This window comes from Rhyacophila brunnea, unplaced genomic scaffold, assembly GCF_057557595.1.
Source record: "Rhyacophila brunnea isolate RB1 unplaced genomic scaffold, BYU_Rbru_1.0 scaffold_1, whole genome shotgun sequence".
In the NCBI taxonomy this organism is placed as follows: Eukaryota; Metazoa; Arthropoda; class Insecta; order Trichoptera; family Rhyacophilidae; genus Rhyacophila; species Rhyacophila brunnea.
In genome coordinates, this window is record NW_028232751.1 from 46,243,877 (window position 1) to 46,267,225 (window position 23,349).

The following is a 23,349-nucleotide window of genomic DNA, read 5'->3' on the forward strand; positions in this document are numbered from 1 at the left end:
TAACTTTAATTGCTGCCTGATCCATTTGTCTCGAGCCTGCTTGGAGGTGAACTGGCCTCCTCTGCCCTGTTTAGCATACAAATCCTGTCGTTTTTGCTCATTTAATGCCAAAGTCCTGGTGCACTCTTCTTCCAGCTTCTTCATCTCTTCATATTTCGGTTTTATAGCTTCCAATTCTTTTTCCTTTTCGGCAATGGTGATACGCAATCTTTCCAATTCTTGCTCGTCCCTTTTCTGAAATGAATCATCGAGTTTCAAAAACCATTCTGGGCGATTTTTTATGAAAATTACCTGTGAATGCCATCTTATTCATTAACTTAAAGAGCTCTAAATTGGATTCAATCTCGTCAGGAAATCATTTTAAATATTTGGTTCACTTACAAAAACCACTCCATATGCGAACTGAGTTTCAAAAAGCATTCAAAGTGATATCGGCCAATCAGGAGTCGCGATTCATACAAAAATGCAATATGGCTGCAGTACTGAATCTACACTTGGTGAGGTAAATCGCTCTAGTTTGCTGTTGATATTTTGTCATTTTCAATCATACGTAATGGATCATTATTTGATAAGTGTTACGAATTCTCTTCCTCGAACCTCAAAGAAGCGTTCAAGGAACCCAGATGCATGGAAACGCAGCATGCAACGCAAAGAAAGGTAAACATAATTTGACACTTCAATCCGTGTTTTCGCGGCATTTTTAGTAAATAATCCATAAGCATCCCTGACTTTTTAGGTTTAGATAACAACTTTAATTTTTCGTGTTATTTTCTGATCTACTTCTTCTTATCTTTTATTCCCGCCTGATTTAGCCTAGCATATTATGTGAAAACTCCCATGCGTTTTTCACCAAAAAATCATCGATTTAGTTCAGGGCTCGAAATGGACCGGAACGCACCGGAGCGCCGTTCCTGTTCGTGAAATCGGTAAAATTATCGCTCCGTCTCGTGGAATAAATAATTTGACCGTCTGAGCTGGATAGGCCATAATATAATAGAAAATCTAACACACTTAATTTTATGAAAAAAAACACATAAACTTTGATAACTTTACTATGTAAAAATCTTCAGAAAAATGTCGAGCGCTCCAGGTCGTAAATTTTTCCATTTCGAGCGCTGATTTAGTTATTTTAAATAAATAATTCCATACAATGTTTTAAAGATTTGAATTTTTTTTTGTGTGTTCTCAATGGTGTATAAAGTAATAATAAGTTATAATATTGATAGTTTACATCAATAAAACAAAAGAAAAAAATAATCTATACATATTTATTTAGAAATAAAAAGATAAAACTAAGTTTAAACTACAAAACAAGTGTGACGACATTTTTGAAGTTATACTTCTTTTGGCGCGTTTGGGAAATCAGATCAGTGTATTTTTAGCGTGTGACATGTAAACACATAATTTATTTTTCCCATGAAAAAAAACGCACTCAATTGGATTCGAACCACCAATTGTTCGGTTATCAACCGAAAGCACTACCTTTACGCCATAGTTTAGAATTGTTCCGTTACGTAGGGAGCGAATTTATTATTATCGGCCGTTTGCGTTTCCTTACGTAAACAAACGATTAAATTTTATTTCTGTTCAACACTCCAGCAACTTCATATTTTTTCGTGAAGATTCGGATTGTTCGTGGAGTTGCTAGGCGATTGATATATTTATTTTAGTTGTTATAATGCCTTCAACAAATGTGGAGAGATGTAAAAAATATCGCGAGCGTAATCAAGCAGAGAAAAGAAAAACAACAGCAGAAAAAGTTCGAGCTCACAGGCTACGTCAAAAAATAATTGCAGAAAATAAAATTACACAAAAAAGTGAAACATCGGCAGGTGGTCCTTCGAGTATTATTTGTTTATGTTTTGTTATGCCAAAGAAATATAACTTCTAACACGCGTACATAAGTACACACACCGTTTTTTTTTTTTGTAATTGACATACGAGTCGTATAGTATCAAAAGTAGAACTGTCGCATATATGTCGAAATTGAACTAAGTATGCCACATTATTCTTCGGATCATAATGTATGACTAGCAATATAATATTCGAATTAAAATCATATCTGTGTGGTATAAAATCGTGAAAGAAAATAGGGCTTGGTATCAAAGTTAGAACTGTTCACGTCTTTGGAAACACAAGTAGAACTGTTCGCTTTCGACCAATCACAGAGTTGCCCTAAGTGACGTCACAATATGCCCGCTCATACATATCGTTCAGTTGTGACTGTTGACATGCCGTGTTTAAAGTTGAGCTTTTTATGGTTTTTTTTACCAAAACATATAAATACTGATGGCTAGTCCCCTCATGGAGTACCAACCAACACCAGTAATAATAAACAAAGGTCGCAAGAGAAGCAGAAATCTTGAAAAATGACAGGCAAAAATCGACAAAGTTGGCAGCTCAGTGCGTGTAAAATCCATAGGCGTACCTACATCAAATGTTTTGAAAATATTACTTATTAAATATTTTAATTTTATTTTATTATAAGTTTAAACTATTTCAAAAACATAGTGCTAATTCTTTCTCGTCCTCGGCGGAATGAAACCTCAGTTGAAAATTTTCCTATAAGGATAAACCTCTCCTGATTCATTAAATAAAGTGGATTTTAGTACAATTGTTTTTATGAAATTTTATTTATATTATTAAAACTAGATTAAAACAATGTCCCCCCTCTCCACCAACAAGAATAGTTTCTATAATTAGTTGGATTGTTTTTGTTCACTTTTTGTTTGTGTTCTTAAATCTTTTATTTATTTTCTGTGAACTGCTTATTTCATTCCTTTTTTCTTATCGATGACATATTAAGTTTTCTGAGTCCAAAAGAAATATGAAGCGTTCAAAAGGGGAATGTTTTAGTCCAGGTAGAGAATTTATATCGATCAGACTACGGGAAACTAAAGAATATTATACAAGAAAAATAATAACATTGATACGATTCGTCCATTTACAGTTGTAAAAAGGTTGCCAAGTGAAAAAAGTTTTTGAATAAATTATTAACTAAGCCTTTAGGGGCCACAATGGTAAACTTTACCTAGTTACTCTCCAATTCTATAAAAAACATTTGATGAAAATAACTCCTGAAATAATTTACGAGATTCGGGGGACGTGAACTTAGGTGAAATACAAGAGGACATTCTAAATGAACTTATAGTATAGATTGTATTCCGTTATATGTCCTATTTTCTTTATTATAAAATATGTCATACAATAATATCTCTGTCTCCCTGTATGTTTATGGTTTCATGTTATTTTTTTAATACCCACAATATTTAATCAATTTAAAATTAAAGTATTATAAATTTTATGTAGGTAAGTACCAATTAAAATTGAAATCAATAAATAAAAAAATACATTATTTTTATTATAATGATGTACTGCACTGGTAAATTTGAACTACTTCTTATTGACGTCATCCACAATTGTTTGGGATCAAATACAGAACGTTACACAACCTTGGTAACAAAGACAGAACTGTATACTATGTGAGTATCAAATGTAGCACTCTTCACTTTTAAAACATCTATATTTAATTATTTACAACAATCAGAATTCTGACAAACGTAAATTCTGTTGTGTATTTCTAATTTCTAAAAGTAGAAAAATATTTGATGCTTTTATAAAACTCAAAAATCCAACAAAGCGTTTTTCATCATTTTCTCGAAACGATGAATAGTGCACATTTCTACATATGATTCTATACGACTCAATTACAATCAAATTTTCTAGTATAATAAACTTAAAAAAATATCTTATTATTTATTTTTCTATGAAAAAGAATTTTTATAAAGAAATAAATCGCTCGATAATTCTGTACACTGTACAGAATACTCATAAGGAAATAAAGTATAATTTGAAAAAATATATTTCATAGTACTGAATTCTTATATTATCATAATGCAAAATTATATATTTTTTCACATACTACCAAAATAACAGTGGACATTCCTTGTTTGTTCAGTCATGTTCATAAAAATTACAATATTCATAATGTTATGTTGATATCATATGAAATATAAAACAACCAAAAGAATTATAGATCTTTATAGAATGGGTCATAAAATCAATGGTTTAATATTTTAATGACCCTCTTTCGTGGTGAAAAATAGTTTAGCAGCAATAGCTATTAATGACTTGTGAGTTATAACACAAAGTATAATTGATTATTAATTTAAAAAAAATCAACAACTTATTGTTAATTTAAGTATACCTAAAATCGTTAATTGTATTTTTGATTTATATATATCGTCGTTGCGCCTGCAAAATCCGCTAAACGTTTTTTTGCGAAAATCGGTATTTTACGCTATGTGATAGAATAAGACACGGCGGATGGGCCTGTAAAACCCGTTTTCTAATATCAAAGCTGGTTTAGAAAAATTCAAAAAAAGCTATGTATTTTCATTAAAAAAATGGCTTGCAAAATACTTTATGTAAAAGTCCGTACACATATCGCATTTTGAATTTAAGGAAAAAACTTACTATTGAGCCTGTTAATGACACATACCGTAGTTTGCACTGAGTCCTGCTTCAGAACGTGCATTTTATTGGTCGAAAAATAATATTTAAGCTCTAAAACAGCGTGAAATGACATTACACTACATAATTATTTACGTTTACTTAAAGAAGAGTGTTAATTTTAAAAGCCCGGTAAGTAATACAACTGTTTATTATAATATCCTAATGTAACCTCTTTATGTGCTTTTGCAAACTTACTTATGAATACATATTGTGCTATTATAGTATGTATATTATTCATAAATTAATAGGTACATAACATTCGCAGGCATATTATAAATAAGTTAAAGAGAAATTACAATCTTTAAAGTTATATATCTTTCATCTCAAATATTAAACTTCGATTTTCTCAAAACACAATAAACTGGACATTCGAAAATTTAGTTTACCAGTAGGCATTATTACTGTTTTATGCATAATTATTGAGAGATTAATTGGTTTTGTTAAAATGTTAAGATGATTATTATTGTATTATTAAGTAGGTATCTGTTGCTTAAGAATAATATTTAGTTTGTAGTACTAGTTACTATATTTTTCTTGTTTCGATAAATAAAATGTCACGTATAATAAATTTGTTTAAAATGATTTATCCATCCTACTCCGAATATTTTTATTTCCCCTTCACTCGATATTTACTTATTTATATGTAAAATTTTGGCTGGGAAGATAAAGATTTGTTCGAAATATATAATTGGCTTGAAGATGTTTTACGCATAAAGTTAATATCATTTAATTATGTAATTATCATTTCTAACCTGGTGCAAAATCTGCTATATCTAAAATACACGTTAATTAAAATCCGCTATGTGCTGCCTCTACCACAAAGCGGATTTAAAGACCCAAATAAAACCAGCTATGTGCCTTTTACCCACAAAAATAATTATTACGACTAAAGTGTGCAATATTGTATTATAAAATATCATTTATACTGAATCCGACGTAAAGATCTAATTTTCAGTTTATTTGCTTTGTAAAAAATGTGAGGCATAGCTGAGTAAATCAGTTTTTTCCTTCTCCTGAAAAGTTGTATTTTTTTACATAGCGGATTTTGGAAGCTCAGTGACGATATATTATATATATTAATATTTTTTATTTAGTCTAGGTATAATTAAATTAAATTTTAAATATTATTTTATTTAAATAGGCCCATATGATCCTATTAGGATCGGACATGGTCAAAAGAAAGAAAAAAGAAAATCACATGACTCGCCACTGGAAATTTAATACTGTGTTATTTTAGTGTGTGTTAAGTGAGTAATAAAAACCACTCTGTTCTTAAAAGTGAGATGCAAAATTCACTCTATTCGACAATGAGTTTCAAAAACCATTCTGCACAGTATTTAAACGAATATATTTTGTGCTACAAGTTATCTGCAGACAAATTAAAAAGTTATATCACATTTAGTAACACATTTGAACACAGTTACAAAAAAAATACATTTAATGCTTCATATTATGAATGCACAACTGTTTTTCGTGATTTACTCGAAACTTGAAAAGCTTCCGGAGTGGTTTTTGAACTCGATGATTCAAATATTCAAACGGTTTTATAGCATACCTACTACATTTTGTGGAGGACAAGAGATTATACACTTATGACATTGTCGTCGCTGATTGAAGTCGAGACGGTTGAATGTACTGTCCAAAATTGTTGACAAATACCTTCCTCAATAAACACTTCGGATGAATAAGTAGATTCTGTCATCTTTTGATGTACTGGGAGTACTGCACTGATTAACAGTTGTAGAAAATGAAAGACATCCATACTTACAAGCAAAATAAAATTCCCCTGAATAATTGAAAGTAGACACTTGACTGGTTTTATTTTAAGCATACATTTTATGCAGGTCATTTACTATTTGTATGGTTATTATTCATCAGTAATTAGTACAATACAGTTACAGAACAGTTACAAGTCAGAGTGTAATTTGGCTGAAAGCAACCCAATGTGAAATATCTGAAACACCCAGTTGCACCTGAGCAGAACCAACGCAGCCTGTTTAAAGCTTAAATTCTGACAGAACTACTATGCTGTACCAAGTCATGAGAGCTTCCAGAAACTCTGACTACCTGTATTCCGAGCTTCGATGAATATTAGGTGAGCAATATGACTTCTTAAATAACGACAAGATAAGAGAGTGGACCGTGCGGTCTGTCACATGTAAGATGTAGACGCAACAATTGACCTGTTATTGAATTGCTATTAAAAACTAGAATTTACTGTTTCAGAGAACCTAAAATTGTGTAGAAATGATTGCAGTTTTTGACCGAAGTGAGTCAAAAATTGAAGTAATAAATACTTTAACATGCCATGTTCAATTCTAAGAGGATAATTATGAGCCTCCACAGGATGGTACTTCTTCGATATCATTACAGATATTTAATTTTATAATGGATACAGCGATATACTCCATTTACGGAAAACACATATGGAAAAGAAGTTACTAAAATAGTGTAAAACCTTGGATTTGTTATCCTCGTCGATGTCGTTAGTGAGATCCATGATGGTGAGATCGAGTTTGGCCTTCTCACGCAGCAGTCGCTGGTGCTCCGTGGAGACTAGGTCTTTCTGTTCGCGGGCAGCCAGCACCTCCTTGTAAACCTCCTTCGACTTGCGAAGCGTATCACAAATAATCTCTTGAGCATCGTGCACCTCCACCGCGCACTGCAGCTGCTTCTTGACACTGTCACTGGCCAGTTTGTCCAACTGCACCATGCCAAATTAAATTATTGCCATTGTCAATATAAAATCTAGTTAAAAATAATTACAAGATAAAAAGAACTTTTTATATAGGTTTTAAAATTTTCTGTTGAATCATATAAACTTGACTTGAATAGCTTAAACATGTCATATTGACATTTCTGTCATTTTGATTTCCATAGTAACACATGTATATATTAATAATTTAGTCGCTAGGACAATCCGTTTAGCAACTAATAATGGTGTCGAAATAACTTTTCATACAAAACAGAATTAACTGAAAATGAATTGGATTCTACTTAAAGATGGCTAAAAGTATTAAAAAAAAATGCATTGGCATCGTGTTCTGATATATTCTAAAAGTTGCAAATGTCTAGCTAGTCGGGAAGTTAGTTAAAAATCGATTGCAAGATTTGTACCAGACAAAAAACCACGGGACAAATGAGAATACGAGCTAAGAAAAATGTTGTAAAATTAAGTACTTTGTTCATAAATAAATCAAAACCCATAAGATTTGATAATTTTAAAAATCAGTTATCACTCTTTACAAATCCTCTGTATAACATATCGAGTGCTTAAAGTCAGACAACGTTATCTACAAAAAAGTGTTTTTTTTTTTTTTTTGACATAACGTTATTTTACATTTACGGCTACATGATAGTCAAACAACGTTATCTCAATCTTTTCTAATTTCTTATTAAATCGTCAGTAAAGTTTAACGCTAACTACATAAGTTACCCTTGTTTTCATATTTTTTAAAAACTATCCCTATAAATTTTAACATCATCATAAGCAAGATAAATGTACAATACACAATAAATTATAAAATATTAACATAAGGTTTAAATAAACATTTCCCTTGTTGAGTTACAGGAATCTAAAATAACGATTTTTGGCTCTCCTGTAAAGTTGCACTTTTGTAGATAGTGTTGTTTGACACTAAGCCCTCGATATTTATCAATATACGGTTACATTTGTGCACTACCTGGCATGCCACCAATATTTTGTGGTTGACATTTTCTTACCGAAATGTGCAGATGTAACATATCTAACAATTCTTTTGACACACGAGACACAATCCTAACTGACATCCTATGACATACCTCTTCCAGTTTCCTTTTCTTCTCCTTGTGTTCAGTTTCGTGGATGATAACCTCCAAGAAGTGCTTTGACCTGTCCCCTCTTTGATATTCTTTCAAATCTTCTTTTTCCTTTTCCAATGTCTTCAGACGCTCCTCAATTGTGCGAAGGAATTCATTTATTTCAACATCCTGAAATCGTTCCATAGACATAATTCAGTTTTATGAAGACTCGGTACTCAGATGAATATAATATATCAAAGATTTGAAGATGTAGGTAGGTACCTGGTAAAACTTTTTTTTGTGACATGATGCTTGTTTGTACGGGTTTAGTAATCACTACTTGAACTATGGGCTCGGTAGGTACTAGACATTAGAACTCGGTACTCGCACCAATACCGACACGTGATAGCAGGCCGAATACTAATGCTTATAACTGATTCGGCCTGTTTATAAAGTCTTTGTTTCAAAACTATTGTAATAGACCAGTGCTCCGCAACCTTTTCTCACCCATGGCACACCAAAGGTCTATCCAGAATTCCGCGGCACACCAGACGTTTAACAATTTATACATCAAATCGTGGACCCCACATCCTGAAGCGGGCACCCCTACCTATCGCTAAGGTTAAAAACACTGTGATACTCTAAGTCGGCTAGGACATCCGAATTCGCCTCATGCGCCGCATGTCGAAATCGTCAATGTGATGTCATCGTTAATCCACATAACAAACGTTATCAAATGGAGCTTCGCAAATTGATCGAGTGCGACAGAGCAACAAATGCAACATCTTGAGGATCGACTCTTCTAGCATGTTGATGGTCGTGCGCGCCGAGATTGCGCAAAGCTCTAGTTGCGGACATTTGTTGTACTAGCTAAACATCAATGGTCTTTCCGCACACAACACATCAAACTGAGACATCAAATAAAGAAAAATGGCATACGAACGCTGCAACTTTATGACTGAATCCAATATATTCGCCTTCTACTTAAATTTTTGAGATACCAACGTATAATAATCTCTGCTTCAGCGTTCAATTACATTTTGCATAATGCGTCTGTATGGGAGTATATAATTATTTTGACGTTTCGAGACGCGAGTGTCGCAAATGGATGTGCGCGTCGTCGTGTCGAACGAGGCGAGTTTTGATATGAGAGCCGCCTAAAGCCGTTTTTAAAATGGTGTTTGAGGTAAAATTGTATTTATTAATACATACATCCCACAATCGCATATTTAAAAATATTAGTCGACTTTTTTTACTATTGGAGAAAATTTGTAATTTGTGAAGAATTAAATGTACATATTTCCATGTATTTGTATTATCAATATAAATGTGATACCTAAGCTTGTTTCAATGAACGTAAAAGTTTTATGTATTTTGGCTTGATATTTGAAAGAGAAACCCGAAGTTCTTGGCCAAGACCCTTCAAGCATCGAACACAAGCACTGCATCAGTAGTAACAGTGAAAACACAGCTTATTACCTTTTCATCAGATTCACGGAGAATTAGAAGTGACTTTTCTCTTCTCTCATCGTACACTCTGGTTCCGGCCATTTCTCTCAGCATTTTCAGTCGCTGCGAATCAGGGGCTGTAGCCATTTGATTGATCTAAAATACAAACATCAAAATATTTAACAAGAGATGAGTAATCAATATTTCGCACCCAAGCTTCATCCATCCCAGGAACGACTAACTTCTGTATTACAATACTAATCTATTTACAATTATTACAGGAGAACCTCGATATAACAAATTAATGGGGGTGAGGGGGTGTCCGTTAAAGCCGAGACTCCGTTATATAAAAACACAAACAAAATATTGTTTATTCATCTTCAGATGATATATCCAGACGCATCCGTTGTGGAGTGACGTTAATGTTAGATGTTAGTGCACTTGCTTTCGGTAATCCTACTTTGAAAAAAATAATCAAGTATTGTTTGCTGTTTTTTTATAATCAATTCTCTAAAATTATGAAAATATATGTACATAGTTGAATTTCGTCATCTGACAAATAGTTAACAAATGTTATTAGATCGACAAAGTATCATTTTTGGGCATGCTGTTTCATCTTCCTCGCCATTTTCACTTCCATCCTCATTTTCCAAGATCACAACTTCATCTGTTATTTAACTTTCAGTCAAGATGTGGTATCTATCATCTACTTCTAACCATTGTAAACTTATTGAATGGAGTAATAAATGCATCCATTCACTTCGAGTAAACATATTAAACTGCTGTGCAGCTGTGGGAATTAGCGGCTAACGTTGCAAACGTCAGTACGTTACGTTCAATGTACAGACAGGACAGCATAATGACTCGAATTTGAGTGCGAGAGTCATGGCCCCCACAAGGGGGGCTGACAGGGTTCTACCCTGAGAGTCCGAGCTTATGGGGGGCCCGGCGTGGCGGGTGAACCAGATAAGCGAGATAAACATACATAACAATTTTTTGATGATTTTATGATTCTCATGCGCAGAACATTTTTTACAAGCGGAGACACTTAGATTTAAGCATCAACAGGATGTTTTAAACAAATTTCTCATTTGACCAGATATTTTATCCGTTATATCCAAAGTCTACTATATCCAAAGTCCGTTATATCAAGCTTACACTGTATTTATTTTAATATTTTAACAATACTTAATATAATAAAAAATATAATTCGGTGTGATATTATAAGACACCGATTTCCAAACTGGAAGGCGCGCCTCCCTGGGGAGGGGCGGAGTGTTCCAAAGGGAGGAGCGAAAAGTTTAACACAAATGTAGACACAGGTATGAAGTTTGCAAATGCATAGTTTATAAAACGGCCGCTAGTTACGAACTACATAAAAAACAGTCCTATAAAAGGTTGTTTGCAAACCTGTCTGATCATAATATGTTATATATATTATGGAGACTAATTTTATAATACCTCACTTCTATACTATTGTGAAGCGCGCTGGCTATCTCGTGAAAAAATTAAATAAAAGGGTCTAATCATAATATTGAAATTTGAGGCAAATTTGTTTAGGAATGATAACTTTATTGTTAAACTTGTCTATTTGGTTGAAATTAAAAAAAAATTGGAGCTTTGGAAATCAAAATTACAAAAAAATAAGTCCGTCATGTTTCGACTTTTAAATGATTTCTGCGCCAGATATATTGAAGCACACAAAAATCTATTTACTGAGCAGTTTGCTATAGCACTTTTCAAATTATTTATTTATTTTATAAGATATCGATATTACAAAGTTCGCGTCGATATAGAATCCATGACCTCCACAAGGGGGGAGGGGTTGACAGTGCTCGGGCCCGGGGGCCCGGCGTGGCGGGTCGACCAGCTAAGTGAGATTAACACACATCACAAATTTACTCTAATAGTAATATTTTAAATATGTGGTTGTGCGTTTCAATTTGATGTAATACCTATATGATAATTATTGAGCCCATATACAGAAAACGAGCATTATCCTGAAAACGGCGTTCAGAGATAATTATTGGCAGTTAAACATTTTAGTTACGGATTAACAGCGTGCGACGCGTGGTCAGTTTGGACCGTCTACTCCAAGTAATATTGGTGAGTGCTTGCATAGGTGTATGCCGCGTAATTTAAACCGATTAACCAAAAAAACAGCGTTATCACGCTTCACGATCATTTTCCGCATAATGGCTCATTTGATATACTTAAAAATGATAAATCCCGTGTATAATTTAGGAAACACAACTTAAGAGCAGCACACTGCCCTTAACCTTAGCGATAGGTAGGTGGACCCGCTTCAGGATGTGGGGCCCATGATAGAATCCATTTTTTGTCAATGAATGGTGATGACTTTGGATTGACTACTATTGAAAAGGAAAAACTGATAGAAATATCATGCGATAATTCATTGAAACAAAAACCCTAGTTCAATTTTGGTTGAATCAAAGTAAAGAATAATATATAATACTTTGTCTAGAAAAGCAATGCAAGTTGTAAGTAAAGTACTGCTACCATTCGTAACATCAAATTTATGTGAAACAAGATTTTCTACATTAGCTGAAATGAAATCCAAATATCGATCCCATTCAGTAGAAAAAGACAACTTGGTGCTAATAAACAAGCACATCCATCGCATGAAAAACAAATTAATTTAAAAATTAATATAATATAAGTAGGTTGTAAAACCTTATTTATTTTTAATTATTTTTATTTCGTTTCTGTATTGGTACATTTTTGACCATTTAAAAAGGTGTCTGCGCCAAGATTAGATTTTTTTTAAAAGGGAGGCGTAGTAACATAAAGTTTGGAAACCACTGTTTTAAGACAATACCTGTATAATTGGGAGAGGGTAAATTAAGTATGCTAGGGTTATTTTTAATTGCATATGAGACATACCTGTGCATTGTTTACAATGTAATACGGGTTGGAGTTTGACAATCCTGCACTTTCAAGTAAATTTATCACGTTTGACCGAGGGATTTTTTTCATGTTGAGAAAAAACTGATCGTCTTTAGATCCGATCACCCGCCGCAAATAAATTTCATCCCTGTCAATCTGCAATGGAATAGGAATACTTACATTATTTACACGCAAATTATATTTGACTTTCCATCTAATTATTTATGACAGCTAATTGGATTTTTACAGGATCACATTATGTATAAATGTAGCACATAATAAGGTTAAATAGTCTGGGAAGGGTGCAGGAAATGAGCGAGCGTCACAACACTACAATGGTACAATCTAAACACTGTCTGCAAAAAACCACCATGGACAGAAAACACACTAGTCCACTCTAGTCTTATCTACTTTGTGTGTTTAATATAAGTGAATAAACAATCAAAATTAATTCAAATCAGAAAAAAGAATGTGATTTTAGCCACCATCTTAGTATTTGGAAAATGATAATTTTAACTACGAATTAATATTTAGCAGCATAAAGTGCGTGTCTCAACTGAAAACTAATCAAATATGACGGTAATTAAAGAGAATTGAATTTTTCTCTGAATTCTCCATTCTCCGATTTGGAATTTAGGGGTTCCTGGGTAAAGCCCGCACCACACTCGATCTTTATCGAGCGAATCACGAAGCCCTACATAGTGTCAAGTATCAGTAGTGTTTTACGCCTGGTAATTCTCAAGAGTGGATACCCGAGACTGAGGTCGCCACACCCTCGAGTGAGCTTTGACCGTGTTTACCGATTGACTGATATGAGAGAGAAAAGCATCGAGAATTAACATGAAACAAATGAATTTAACGGTATATAATGTGGCTTACATCATGTTGTGACAAACTCAATATCTTAAAAATGACCCTCAGGTTACACCTTTCATCATGCATAAGTTCATGCTTTTATTTAAAAGTGCACAATTCTTTAATTATGCCGCTTGACTGTATGTTGTAAGAATACATATTGTAAGTAAATTCTATTACTGTGCAGTCGGTTAAAGTAGTTTCTGTCTTACCGGAATTCTGTGATCTGAATTGTCGAAGATAATTTCAACATATGCCGTGTTGACTTGAGGGTCGGTTCCTTTATGAAACAGTTCCAACCTTACTTCGGGAGGCAAGTAGGACCATTCTTCACTGAGCACAAATTCAATAGCTGAAAATATAATTTGATGATTAAACATATAGCGGAGGAGTCAACGATAACATAGATAATGCTCGGAAAGAGTTGAAGCTTTCAAAATTTGGACAGACGCTTGTTCCGTATCATTTGGAAACACAAAGTTACAAATGACGAGAGTGAAAAAAACCAAATAAATCATCAAGGAAGTTAAAAATAGAGGAATCCCGGCATACATTGACTTATGTATCGACTCGTTCGAGGGAACTCTTCCTGAAAGGGAGGTCTCGGCAGAAAAAAAACGCCCTGACAAGAATTTCAGAAGCTGATTTGAGCTCAGCACTCCGTCCTATTCAAACAGACCGAACAAAGATGGCCATAATCATCGTCAATATCCGATAACGTATATGACAGCAAAAAATTGTAAAAAGGCATTATTCCCATTGTTTTTGTACTAGGTATCCAACTTTACATTTTTTTCATAACTTCCAAATACCCCTATTAAGTTTAAATAATTTTAGTTAAGTATACAAGTTCCAAATTCAAAATAATTTAAATAAAAAACGAACTCTATACAAAATATAATTTTCAATTTTTTTGAACAGTGAACACGATCTATTATCGCAGCCGAAAACGCACTTCTTAACACACATTATTTTATTTATTATACAGTTTCAAGATTGCACGCATGGATTAAAAGAGTTCAAAAGCTCTTGAATTTGCAGCATTGACATTTATAAATTTTCACATCTCATTTACGCTACTTCCGCCACTTTTTCGTGTGGATATTTAGTTAATAAAACGATGGTTTAATGAATTTTTAGGAATAGGAACTACTAAATTGTGTAAATATTTAATGTAAATGTTGTCTAATGAATTAAAATATGACCTGATTCTGCAGAAGTAATGATTTCAAAATTAAGTAACTCATTTCCGCATTCGACTGACAAGACTCCATATTGTTTAAATAAGAGAGACTTTATAGAAAGGTTTTGTGGTTATGATAAACGATGAAAATAATATCATACCATAGAAGAAATTGCTCTTTCCTGAACCATTTTGGCCGACGACGAAATTTATTCCATTGTCAAACGCATCAAAAGTTTGAAGGCAGTAACTTTTAAAGCCGCTGATTACGACCTGCAAATGAAAAGTTTTAATAAATTATACAAAGTTTCAGATAAACACTCTATTTATCAACATTTTCCTATATTACCTGTTTTATATGCATGGTTCCTGACGATGCAAACGTTTGCGAAAAGTTTGGTGCGTCAACAAATAAACATCCGCGAAACAGTACTGCTATGCTCGACGGCGGTAAAGTTAATAAAATCCAAACAATCCAAACCAAAAACCATAGACTAATATGCTGTATGCAGATGGTTTCCGGTGTGTACTTATTTAAAAAATACCATCAAATTTAGAAAATTGGAAGAAAATAAAATAATCATACTAAACGAAAATCAATTAACACACGTACTGTCAAATAATATATTTAAAAACTATTTTATTGGTCTCCACACACCAAAGCGAATATTCGCGGCGAATTATTCGCCAATCAAGATGATATTGACTTACGGGACAGAGCACGCTTGCGCGACCGCTTTTCGTCTTGAGTGCGAATTTCAGCGAATATTCGCTGCGATTTTCGGGAACTCTGTCGACAGCGAATTTATTCGCGGCGGACAGATTTCGCCTCGGAATTAGTAAAATCAAAATGGCGAAGATATTGAGCAGCTGATCGAGTTGGTCCGGAAATATCCAATCCTTTATGATTTCTCTGACAGTGACTACAAAACATAAGAAAGAAAGATAAGATATGGGATGAAATTGGCAGGGAAATTGTTGAAAATGGTATGAAGGTCGTCATAATAATATTATGTAGGTATCTTTGTCTAACCAAAGTATGTAACGTTTTTTGACAGGATGAATACGCTATTATAAATAATTAACTTTAATCTAAGGTCCGGATATTTAAAAAATACATATTATTAATTTGCGTCATGCACAGCCTTTAATAACAGAAACTTTATAACTTTGATTGTTAGTGCACTGACAGTTCTAACTTATTGCGATCGTTTGACGTTTTGGTTTCGACTTTCGAGCAGTCATATCAATAATGTTAAAATTAGGTATCAGTTACAATACTTCAATCATATTCGGTATCGGTCACGTAAATACCCATTGTATATTCGTCGATAATATCTTGATAATATTTTTTTAGGTTAGGTAGGTAGTCTTTAAGATTATTTTTTTGCATCTAACATTATGCAGCATTGCATTTCTATTGTGGCTAAAGATATAATATACATATAGGTAGATAAGTAGGTACTCCATGTCGTCATGGTGGTATTTTGTAAGGTTTTAGACCTAAAACCTTACACATCCTACTTACTATTGGGTTACCTACAGTACGACGTACCTAGGTTGTGTTGATATCAATAGACCTCAATCACAAAAACGATATGTACCTACATACCTACTATATATTTCCTTCATTATGTATAGGTATATTGAGCTAATAAACTGGTTTTGCCCAGTTCCGACCGCGAACCAAGATAATATCTACATGTTCCACGTACCTACCTAACATAACCAATGTTTTCTGTTTCACATTAATTTGTATACCTACAAACATTTTAAACTTAATTGAGATGTTCTTAAACTTCTGTTCATGTAATATTATGTAGGTAGGTATATCTTGGTCTGCATTAGGCAATAAGATTAATAATTTTATGAGCATGTAAATATAAAGGTCAGCTACTTCCTCTAAGTACATAATAATATATTACCATCATGGATACCTACCTGAATAATGTTGGAGATATACTAATGCTTTGTGATGAATTTAATTTTAGCAAAGATCTTCAACCTTTCAACGTACAAAGCACCAGAAGAAATTAAAAATGAAACCCCCCCCGGCATTACCAGGATTAAAATAATATTTCATCATCAACATCAGTCGGGGTCATTCCATTGTTAGATGAAAGCCTCTTCTAGCTCCTTCCACTATTTTCGGTCTCTAGTTCTTCGCTGCTACATACTTTTATTGTACTTCACGTGAACAAAGAGATCAACTAAGTGAAGTGTCAATCAACAAAAGTGGCGTTTGCGCACAATGTTAGTTGATATATAAGTGTGATAATATAATATACAAGGATGAATAAGGCGTGGGCGAGGGCCAAGGTCCATTTTATGATTCCTCTATTGATGTACCTATTTTTATTAAGAAAAATGTTTGCCGTAGAATGGGGTGAATATTGAATAGACCCTTTTTCAAATTTCTATTTTTCTGCTACACATTATTCGGACAAACATGAATGACTTAAAACCTGTTTCTATGGACATAATCATACTCTAAAATATTTTTCAACTACCATTTATTATCAAACAGCCAATTTTGTGTGATGTCTCTTTCTATCCAGCGTTGGGGTGATTATAGACATGGCGGGTGGATAGAATCGAATAATGGTAATGTCTTAATGGTAAAAATGTAATTAAGTACCTACTGTACATTACAAATTTATGTAGGTAGATTTAAGTATGTAAATCAAAATCAAAAATATAAATGTTATACAACACAGTATCATGTAAGTATTTAAAAAAACATTTACTTACATAAACATCTATTTATCCAAGAATTATTTGATACTTGAATCTGTATTTTATATACCATATTCGATGGATGTATGTGGTGTAGATATTTTGTAAAATATTTGGTACATATTTATTATTTAACTAAGCGTATTTAATTTGCTACATGACCTGTAGCTCTTTTATAATCACAAATTATTGTTGAATGTTCCGAAACAGCTGTCAAGGTAAATGACTCAGTTAAAGTAGTTTTAAGTAGTAAGTAGTAGTAGTAAAGTTTTAAATAATTAAATAAACATTTTTCAACTACCCTTAACGGTATTAAGAAACAGCCAATTTTGTGTTTTTTCTCTTCCTAAGTGTTGGGGTGAATATAGACATGGCGAATGAATAGAATCAAAACAACTTTCTTAGTGGTAAAAATGTAATTATAAATTTACGTACATTTTAGTATGGAATTTAATAAATCAATCTATACATTTTACAAGTGCGGTGGCAAAAACATAACAAAAACAAAATTAGGTATATATAAAAAGTTAGGTACCCACAAAATAAACTTTATCATATTAGGAATAATTGTGTATTGTATGTTGGATAATAATTAGTGAAGTTGTGTTAAACGATGCGATTTAGCCACCATATTTCAACATCGCCCATACAGATTACTGCACCAAACCTTTCTCGGATGTCAGTACCTTCGGCACAAACGGTTCAAGTCCTGCTCAGTGTCATATTTTAGTATTAATTATAGTAAAGATATTTTCTAGTAGGTCGATATATTTCTGAGGTATTTTCAAATAGTGTACATTAGTGAATTCATTTTGTTTTTAATTTTTATAACAGTAATTCTAGTAATTAACAGGAGTATCCAAAATACTACGGTTATTAGTTTATTTCGGAATAAATAATTGGTTATGACCATAAATAACACAACAGGTAGGTAAAAAAAAACAAAATATCTATTTACATAATATTGAAATATATTTGCCAAAAATAGAAATGTACATGTTATACCATGTTATATATATATATATATATATATATCATGTAAGTATATAAAAATAAATATACATAGACAAATTATAAAATATGATATAATTATAAGGTAGGAATAACTGTCAAATCACAATGAGATGGGGATGCTTTTGAAAATTCTTCTGGCAGACAAAGACTAATAATTCTACCTAGGTATATAAAATTTATTCTGCTGTAATTTTTTTTCATATTTGTCCATTTTATTACAATATTTTATAATATAAATCTTATTATATAAATAGTTTCTTGTATTCTGTGCAAAAATAATTAATAAAACTTTCTTAACCTACACAAGTATTTTTTATTGAATGATCCTGCAAAAATATTGAAGTAATAGTTATGTGACATATTTTGTTTTGGTGTAAGCCATAACGAAATATACATATAATACATAATATACATAATATACATATAATATGTATATTACATTACATATAATATGTATATTACAATATTATATTACATCAATTATATCAGACACAATTTTAGACACTATTAATTATTGTTAAATTAATTGTTTTACTGCTAGGTACCTAGTATGAATCTATTTTAATATTGATTCCAAATTATTGTCAGTTTTAAATAGACGTTATGTGCACAAACTATTAATCATATTGAGTACTTATTGAAATATGATATACGAGTATTATGTTGAATTTATTAGATATAGGTATGCCATATGAGAATGATATTCAATATGTAGTGACAGTAAGTTTTATTAAAGGCACTGCAATGCAGCATAACAGCACAGGATTAATCTCAATTTAACTTTTTGGCTATACCTGTAATAATTTTAGTATTCATTCATTAAAATAGTTTACAAACTTTTCTCGAGTAGAAAATGCTAATCTCGCTGCACGTCTTGGATCGTTGTTTAAATTAGTAAAAGCTCTAAGCTCAGGCTCCGGTGGCTCTAAAAATTCAAAAAACCGATCATTGCAATTTTTTGTTCGCACAAAATTATGTAAAACACATGTCGTTTTCAAATAAGAATTGTGGTGGATACTTTTGTTTCTATTGGTCTATAAAATATTCGCCATTTTTGAGCCAATATGCCAAAGGCATTTTCAACTACTCTTCTTGCACCGCAGAGTTTTAAATTGTAATTTTCTTTCAAAGGATCTGTCCTCGATTGTCTATATGGGAAGGGTCTCATTATATATGTTTTCAGACCGAAAGCTTCATCTCCGATTAAGACGAGCTCGCAAGGTTGATTCTGTCCAGGGAGATTTTTAGGTCCCGGAACATTCATTTTATTTGCTTCAAATCGTCTTCCCATGATGGAAGTCTCGAAAATTCCTCCATCGCTGTTCTTGCCAAAACCACCAATGTCGACGCATATGAATTTATAATCTGGTCCAACGATAGCCATAAGCACGATTGAAAATTTATTTAAATAGCACCAGTAGTTAGAGCCAGTTTTGCCTGGACACTTGATGGTGACGTGCTTACCGTCTACACTGCCGATACAGTTAGGAAATTGCCATAAATTCTTAAACCCTTCAGCAGATTGTTTCCAAGTTTCTGTTGTAGGTTGGGGTAAATATTCACTTTCTAATTTTCTGCATATAGCTTCACAAACTTGTGTCACGATTGCACTCACTGTTGAAAACTATGGCCAATTGTGTAGAAAGTATCACCGGTCGCAAGAAATCTGTAAAATAATTATTTTTGTTTAGGTGAACAAGCTAAAAAAAGATGGAAGAATTTACGGGACACATATGCAAAGGATCTCCGGTCCAGAAAAACAAAAACCGGCCAAGAAAACATATATAAAAAGAAATGGATGTAGGCCGACCAAATGTCGTCGTTCCGACCATTTCTGACGTTCGCCAAAACGTCATCCAACATATGCGAAGAACCTGACGACATAAAAAGTTTTGATTGGATGGCCACGAAGATACGGAGATTGAAAAAATTGATATTTGAATTGAATTGAAATAAATATTAATTTTGAATAGTTTTATTTTAGAAATCTATTGAACTAAAAATATGTCCAGATATTATTGTGCCCTATTATATTATGTTCTTCATCATGGAATTGCTTATTGTAATGGTCAAGAATTACTGTACACGCATGAGTTGCCATCATCTTTTTTCATAGTTAATGTTATGTATGTAATTAAACCCAATTCTCTAAACGTCTATACTGAATAGTATCTTCTACTTTGCTGTATATACCTAACTGCCTTTTTCAATCTAGATCAGTAGGTATTTATTTATAATTTCTTATAGTCATTTTTATTTATTTTTTTTCCCGACCATGTCCGATCCTGATAGGATCATATGGGCCTCCACAGAGTGGAGGTTTGTATTGACAGATTTTTGTTTTTTTACGAGAAATGGATGTCAGCCACTTGCTCAACCTATTAGGTCCATACCCTGACTCACACACAAATTGAAAAACAATATGCGTACTTGCCAGACCCAAGATTCGAACCTGAGACCCATGGCGTGATAGTCCAACGCTTAAGCCGTGCGGCCACCGTGGGTGTAGTACCGTAGCGTAAGTATAGTACTGAGATAAAATTCATGTCTAAATAAAACACGATTCTTGTCGGTTTACAGGAAACCAGCGGCAAACAAATTTTGAATAGTAATACTGTTCATAAATTTGCAATAATATAATATAATGTCAAAACGATCATTCAGTATTAATGTATATAAAAATAATAATGGAAGTAAGTACATAAATAAATTTTGTTTTCAATGTTATCATAATATTACATAATATACCTAAATGCTATGTTCACTTTCATGTGAAAACGTGTAATGTGTAATAACTTGACAGAGAGATGATGAGAAAAATGTGTGATCTTATAATGATTTATTTTATTGATTTACATAGATGCATGTTTAATATCTGTTATGCCAGGAAGTTGTATGTGTGTTTTTACTATTTACTGTTTCCTTGCCTTTTAATCTTTACTTAAATTACTTTTTTTTCATCTCACTATTTTTATTTCCAAAGTTTTGTGTTTATGTTCCGGAATTATTGTGTTTAATAAATTTATTATAAATTTTCAAGATATTTTATTACATATCTCCCCATCCATACACCTAAAACACACTATAATTTTTATTGATTAAATATTGTAATTTGCTAAAATGCAATGCCAACTGGTAAAGTAGTACAGTGAGTAGGTATAGACAGTACTGGCAAAGGGTGACTTTTGGAAAGAGGTAGGCTGTGGAGATCAAAGAAAAAGAGCATACTTGTGAGGTATACTCATGGGAAATAAGACTATATTACTAATGAATAGGTACACGCTAATGTCAACTTCACACTAAATCGATGAAATTACAATAACTCACTGACAATATAGAATTGAGCAATGAATATAAATTATGTATTTTGCAAATCGATCATTTGACAGTTGTAGTTGATTTGTGAATATCATCCATTTCCGATGTGATAAACATCTTTTTAAATGTTGTCAGTGCTTTGTGAAAACAGTCTATTGAATTGTGCGAATATATATTCCCCATAATCTTTGTGATTCTATTTAGACATGTTGATAATAATACTTAATTATATCATTATACATCATCTTTTTTTACCTCAATGCAATACTTAGCCGTTCATCAGGCGAGATGGCTTCGCGATAGTTTGTATCACATTTTCGAATGTCATTTGTGATGGCATTCAATATTTCGTCAAAACATTCGAAGGTCATACGAAAATAAATGTAGAAACGCTTTTCATATTTGCGTAGTTGAGGCATCAAAGTGTGGTATTCTCCATACCTTCTTCTCTGTAAATTGATGTCATGAATCCATTTTCTTTTTTCCCTGAGAAGAAAAATAGTAGGTAAATTAGTCGAAAATGGTTTATGAATTGGATGAAAATAAATAAAACACGTAATGGTGTGAATAGTCAAACCTGGCATTATCATCCTCTTCCAAGCATAGTAATAAAAACGCTTCTTCGTCGTTCGTTGTTGAGTACATTTTGTTTGTTTGTCAAGACTTGTCACTTTGACATTAGTATTTAGTCTATGGCTGCCTCCAATGCTGCCATCTTGTTTTCAGATAATTAAAATACACTTAACGCGAAGTGGGTAAAAGTTGTAGCAATTCTGAAAGCGCTATAGTGTACGTGTATTTTTTATATTTAATTCATAAAAATTATAGAATAATTGGCGTAAAATATTAATAATATTTACAATTTTAAATCTGGCGCGTAAATAAAATTATTTAGTCTATGGCTGCGTCGCTGACGCTTGGTGTGGGGCCAAACGCGAAATTCGCATCAAATCCAAGCGGTAGCGACAGCGATAGCGAGGGCGTTGCGAATTCGCTGCGAATATTCGCTTTGGTTTGGGGAGGCTAAAAAACGTAAGCCAATAATAGACAAATTGATTACCTAATAAAAAGTTAAAAAAGTTTGTTGGGTGGTTCTAGTTAACGTTCATCAAATATTTCATATCAAATATCTCACGCACTATATGAGAAAAAAAATTAAAAAGTATACAGAATTGCCCATTAGTTATGCGACAAGAGAATTCACTAAAAATTTTTTTTTTAAACCCACGCAGTCAGGTTTTGCATACAACATTGGTTGTCCCAACGTTTAGCTGGAACATCCAATTTGAAATTGGAATTTTTCGGTTATTATAAAACGAAAAAAAATCGTGCACAAACGTGCACTAACGATGCACAAACAAATGCACCCAAAAAAGTTGGAGTTTTAACATTGGGTGATCCAGGTAAATGGACCTGTTCGGGAGGACTAAAATACCTAACTTTTTAACTTTTGTCTAAAAAAACGAGACGTTAATCACCTTCTATTTGAATTTTTGTCTAAAAAAAGGAGACGTTAATCACCTTACATTTCATTTTTTGTCTAAAAAAATGAGATGTTAATCACCTTACAGTTGAAGTTTTGTCTGAAAAAC

At 32.7% G+C, this 23,349-nt stretch overlaps 1 protein-coding gene and 1 long non-coding RNA gene across 2 annotated transcripts in view; both read right to left on the reverse strand.

Moving 5' to 3' along the window:
- Positions 1 to 15,132, reverse strand: part of LOC147079866 (structural maintenance of chromosomes protein 3-like) — a 29,520-nt gene extending 14,388 nt beyond the window's left edge. The window contains exons 1-8 of the mRNA XM_085947606.1: positions 15,039 to 15,132; positions 14,851 to 14,962; positions 13,719 to 13,858; positions 12,649 to 12,807; positions 9,775 to 9,900; positions 8,317 to 8,484; positions 6,974 to 7,219; positions 5 to 234 (exon numbers count right to left, since the gene is read on the reverse strand). Coding sequence (XP_085803732.1) covers positions 5 to 234; positions 6,974 to 7,219; positions 8,317 to 8,484; positions 9,775 to 9,900; positions 12,649 to 12,807; positions 13,719 to 13,858; positions 14,851 to 14,962; positions 15,039 to 15,053 — 1,196 coding nt within the window. The 5' untranslated portion in view covers positions 15,054 to 15,132. The remainder of the gene's footprint in view (positions 1 to 4; positions 235 to 6,973; positions 7,220 to 8,316; positions 8,485 to 9,774; positions 9,901 to 12,648; positions 12,808 to 13,718; positions 13,859 to 14,850; positions 14,963 to 15,038) is intronic.
- Positions 15,133 to 18,922: 3,790 nt separating this feature from the next.
- On the reverse strand, positions 18,923 to 22,437 carry LOC147079867 (uncharacterized). Its single transcript, XR_015070717.1, has 3 exons — positions 22,335 to 22,437; positions 22,013 to 22,243; positions 18,923 to 20,105 (listed from the first exon to the last, which is right to left on the reverse strand). It is a non-coding gene; the product is annotated as an uncharacterized LOC147079867 (long non-coding RNA).
- Positions 22,438 to 23,349: the final 912 nt, after the last annotated feature.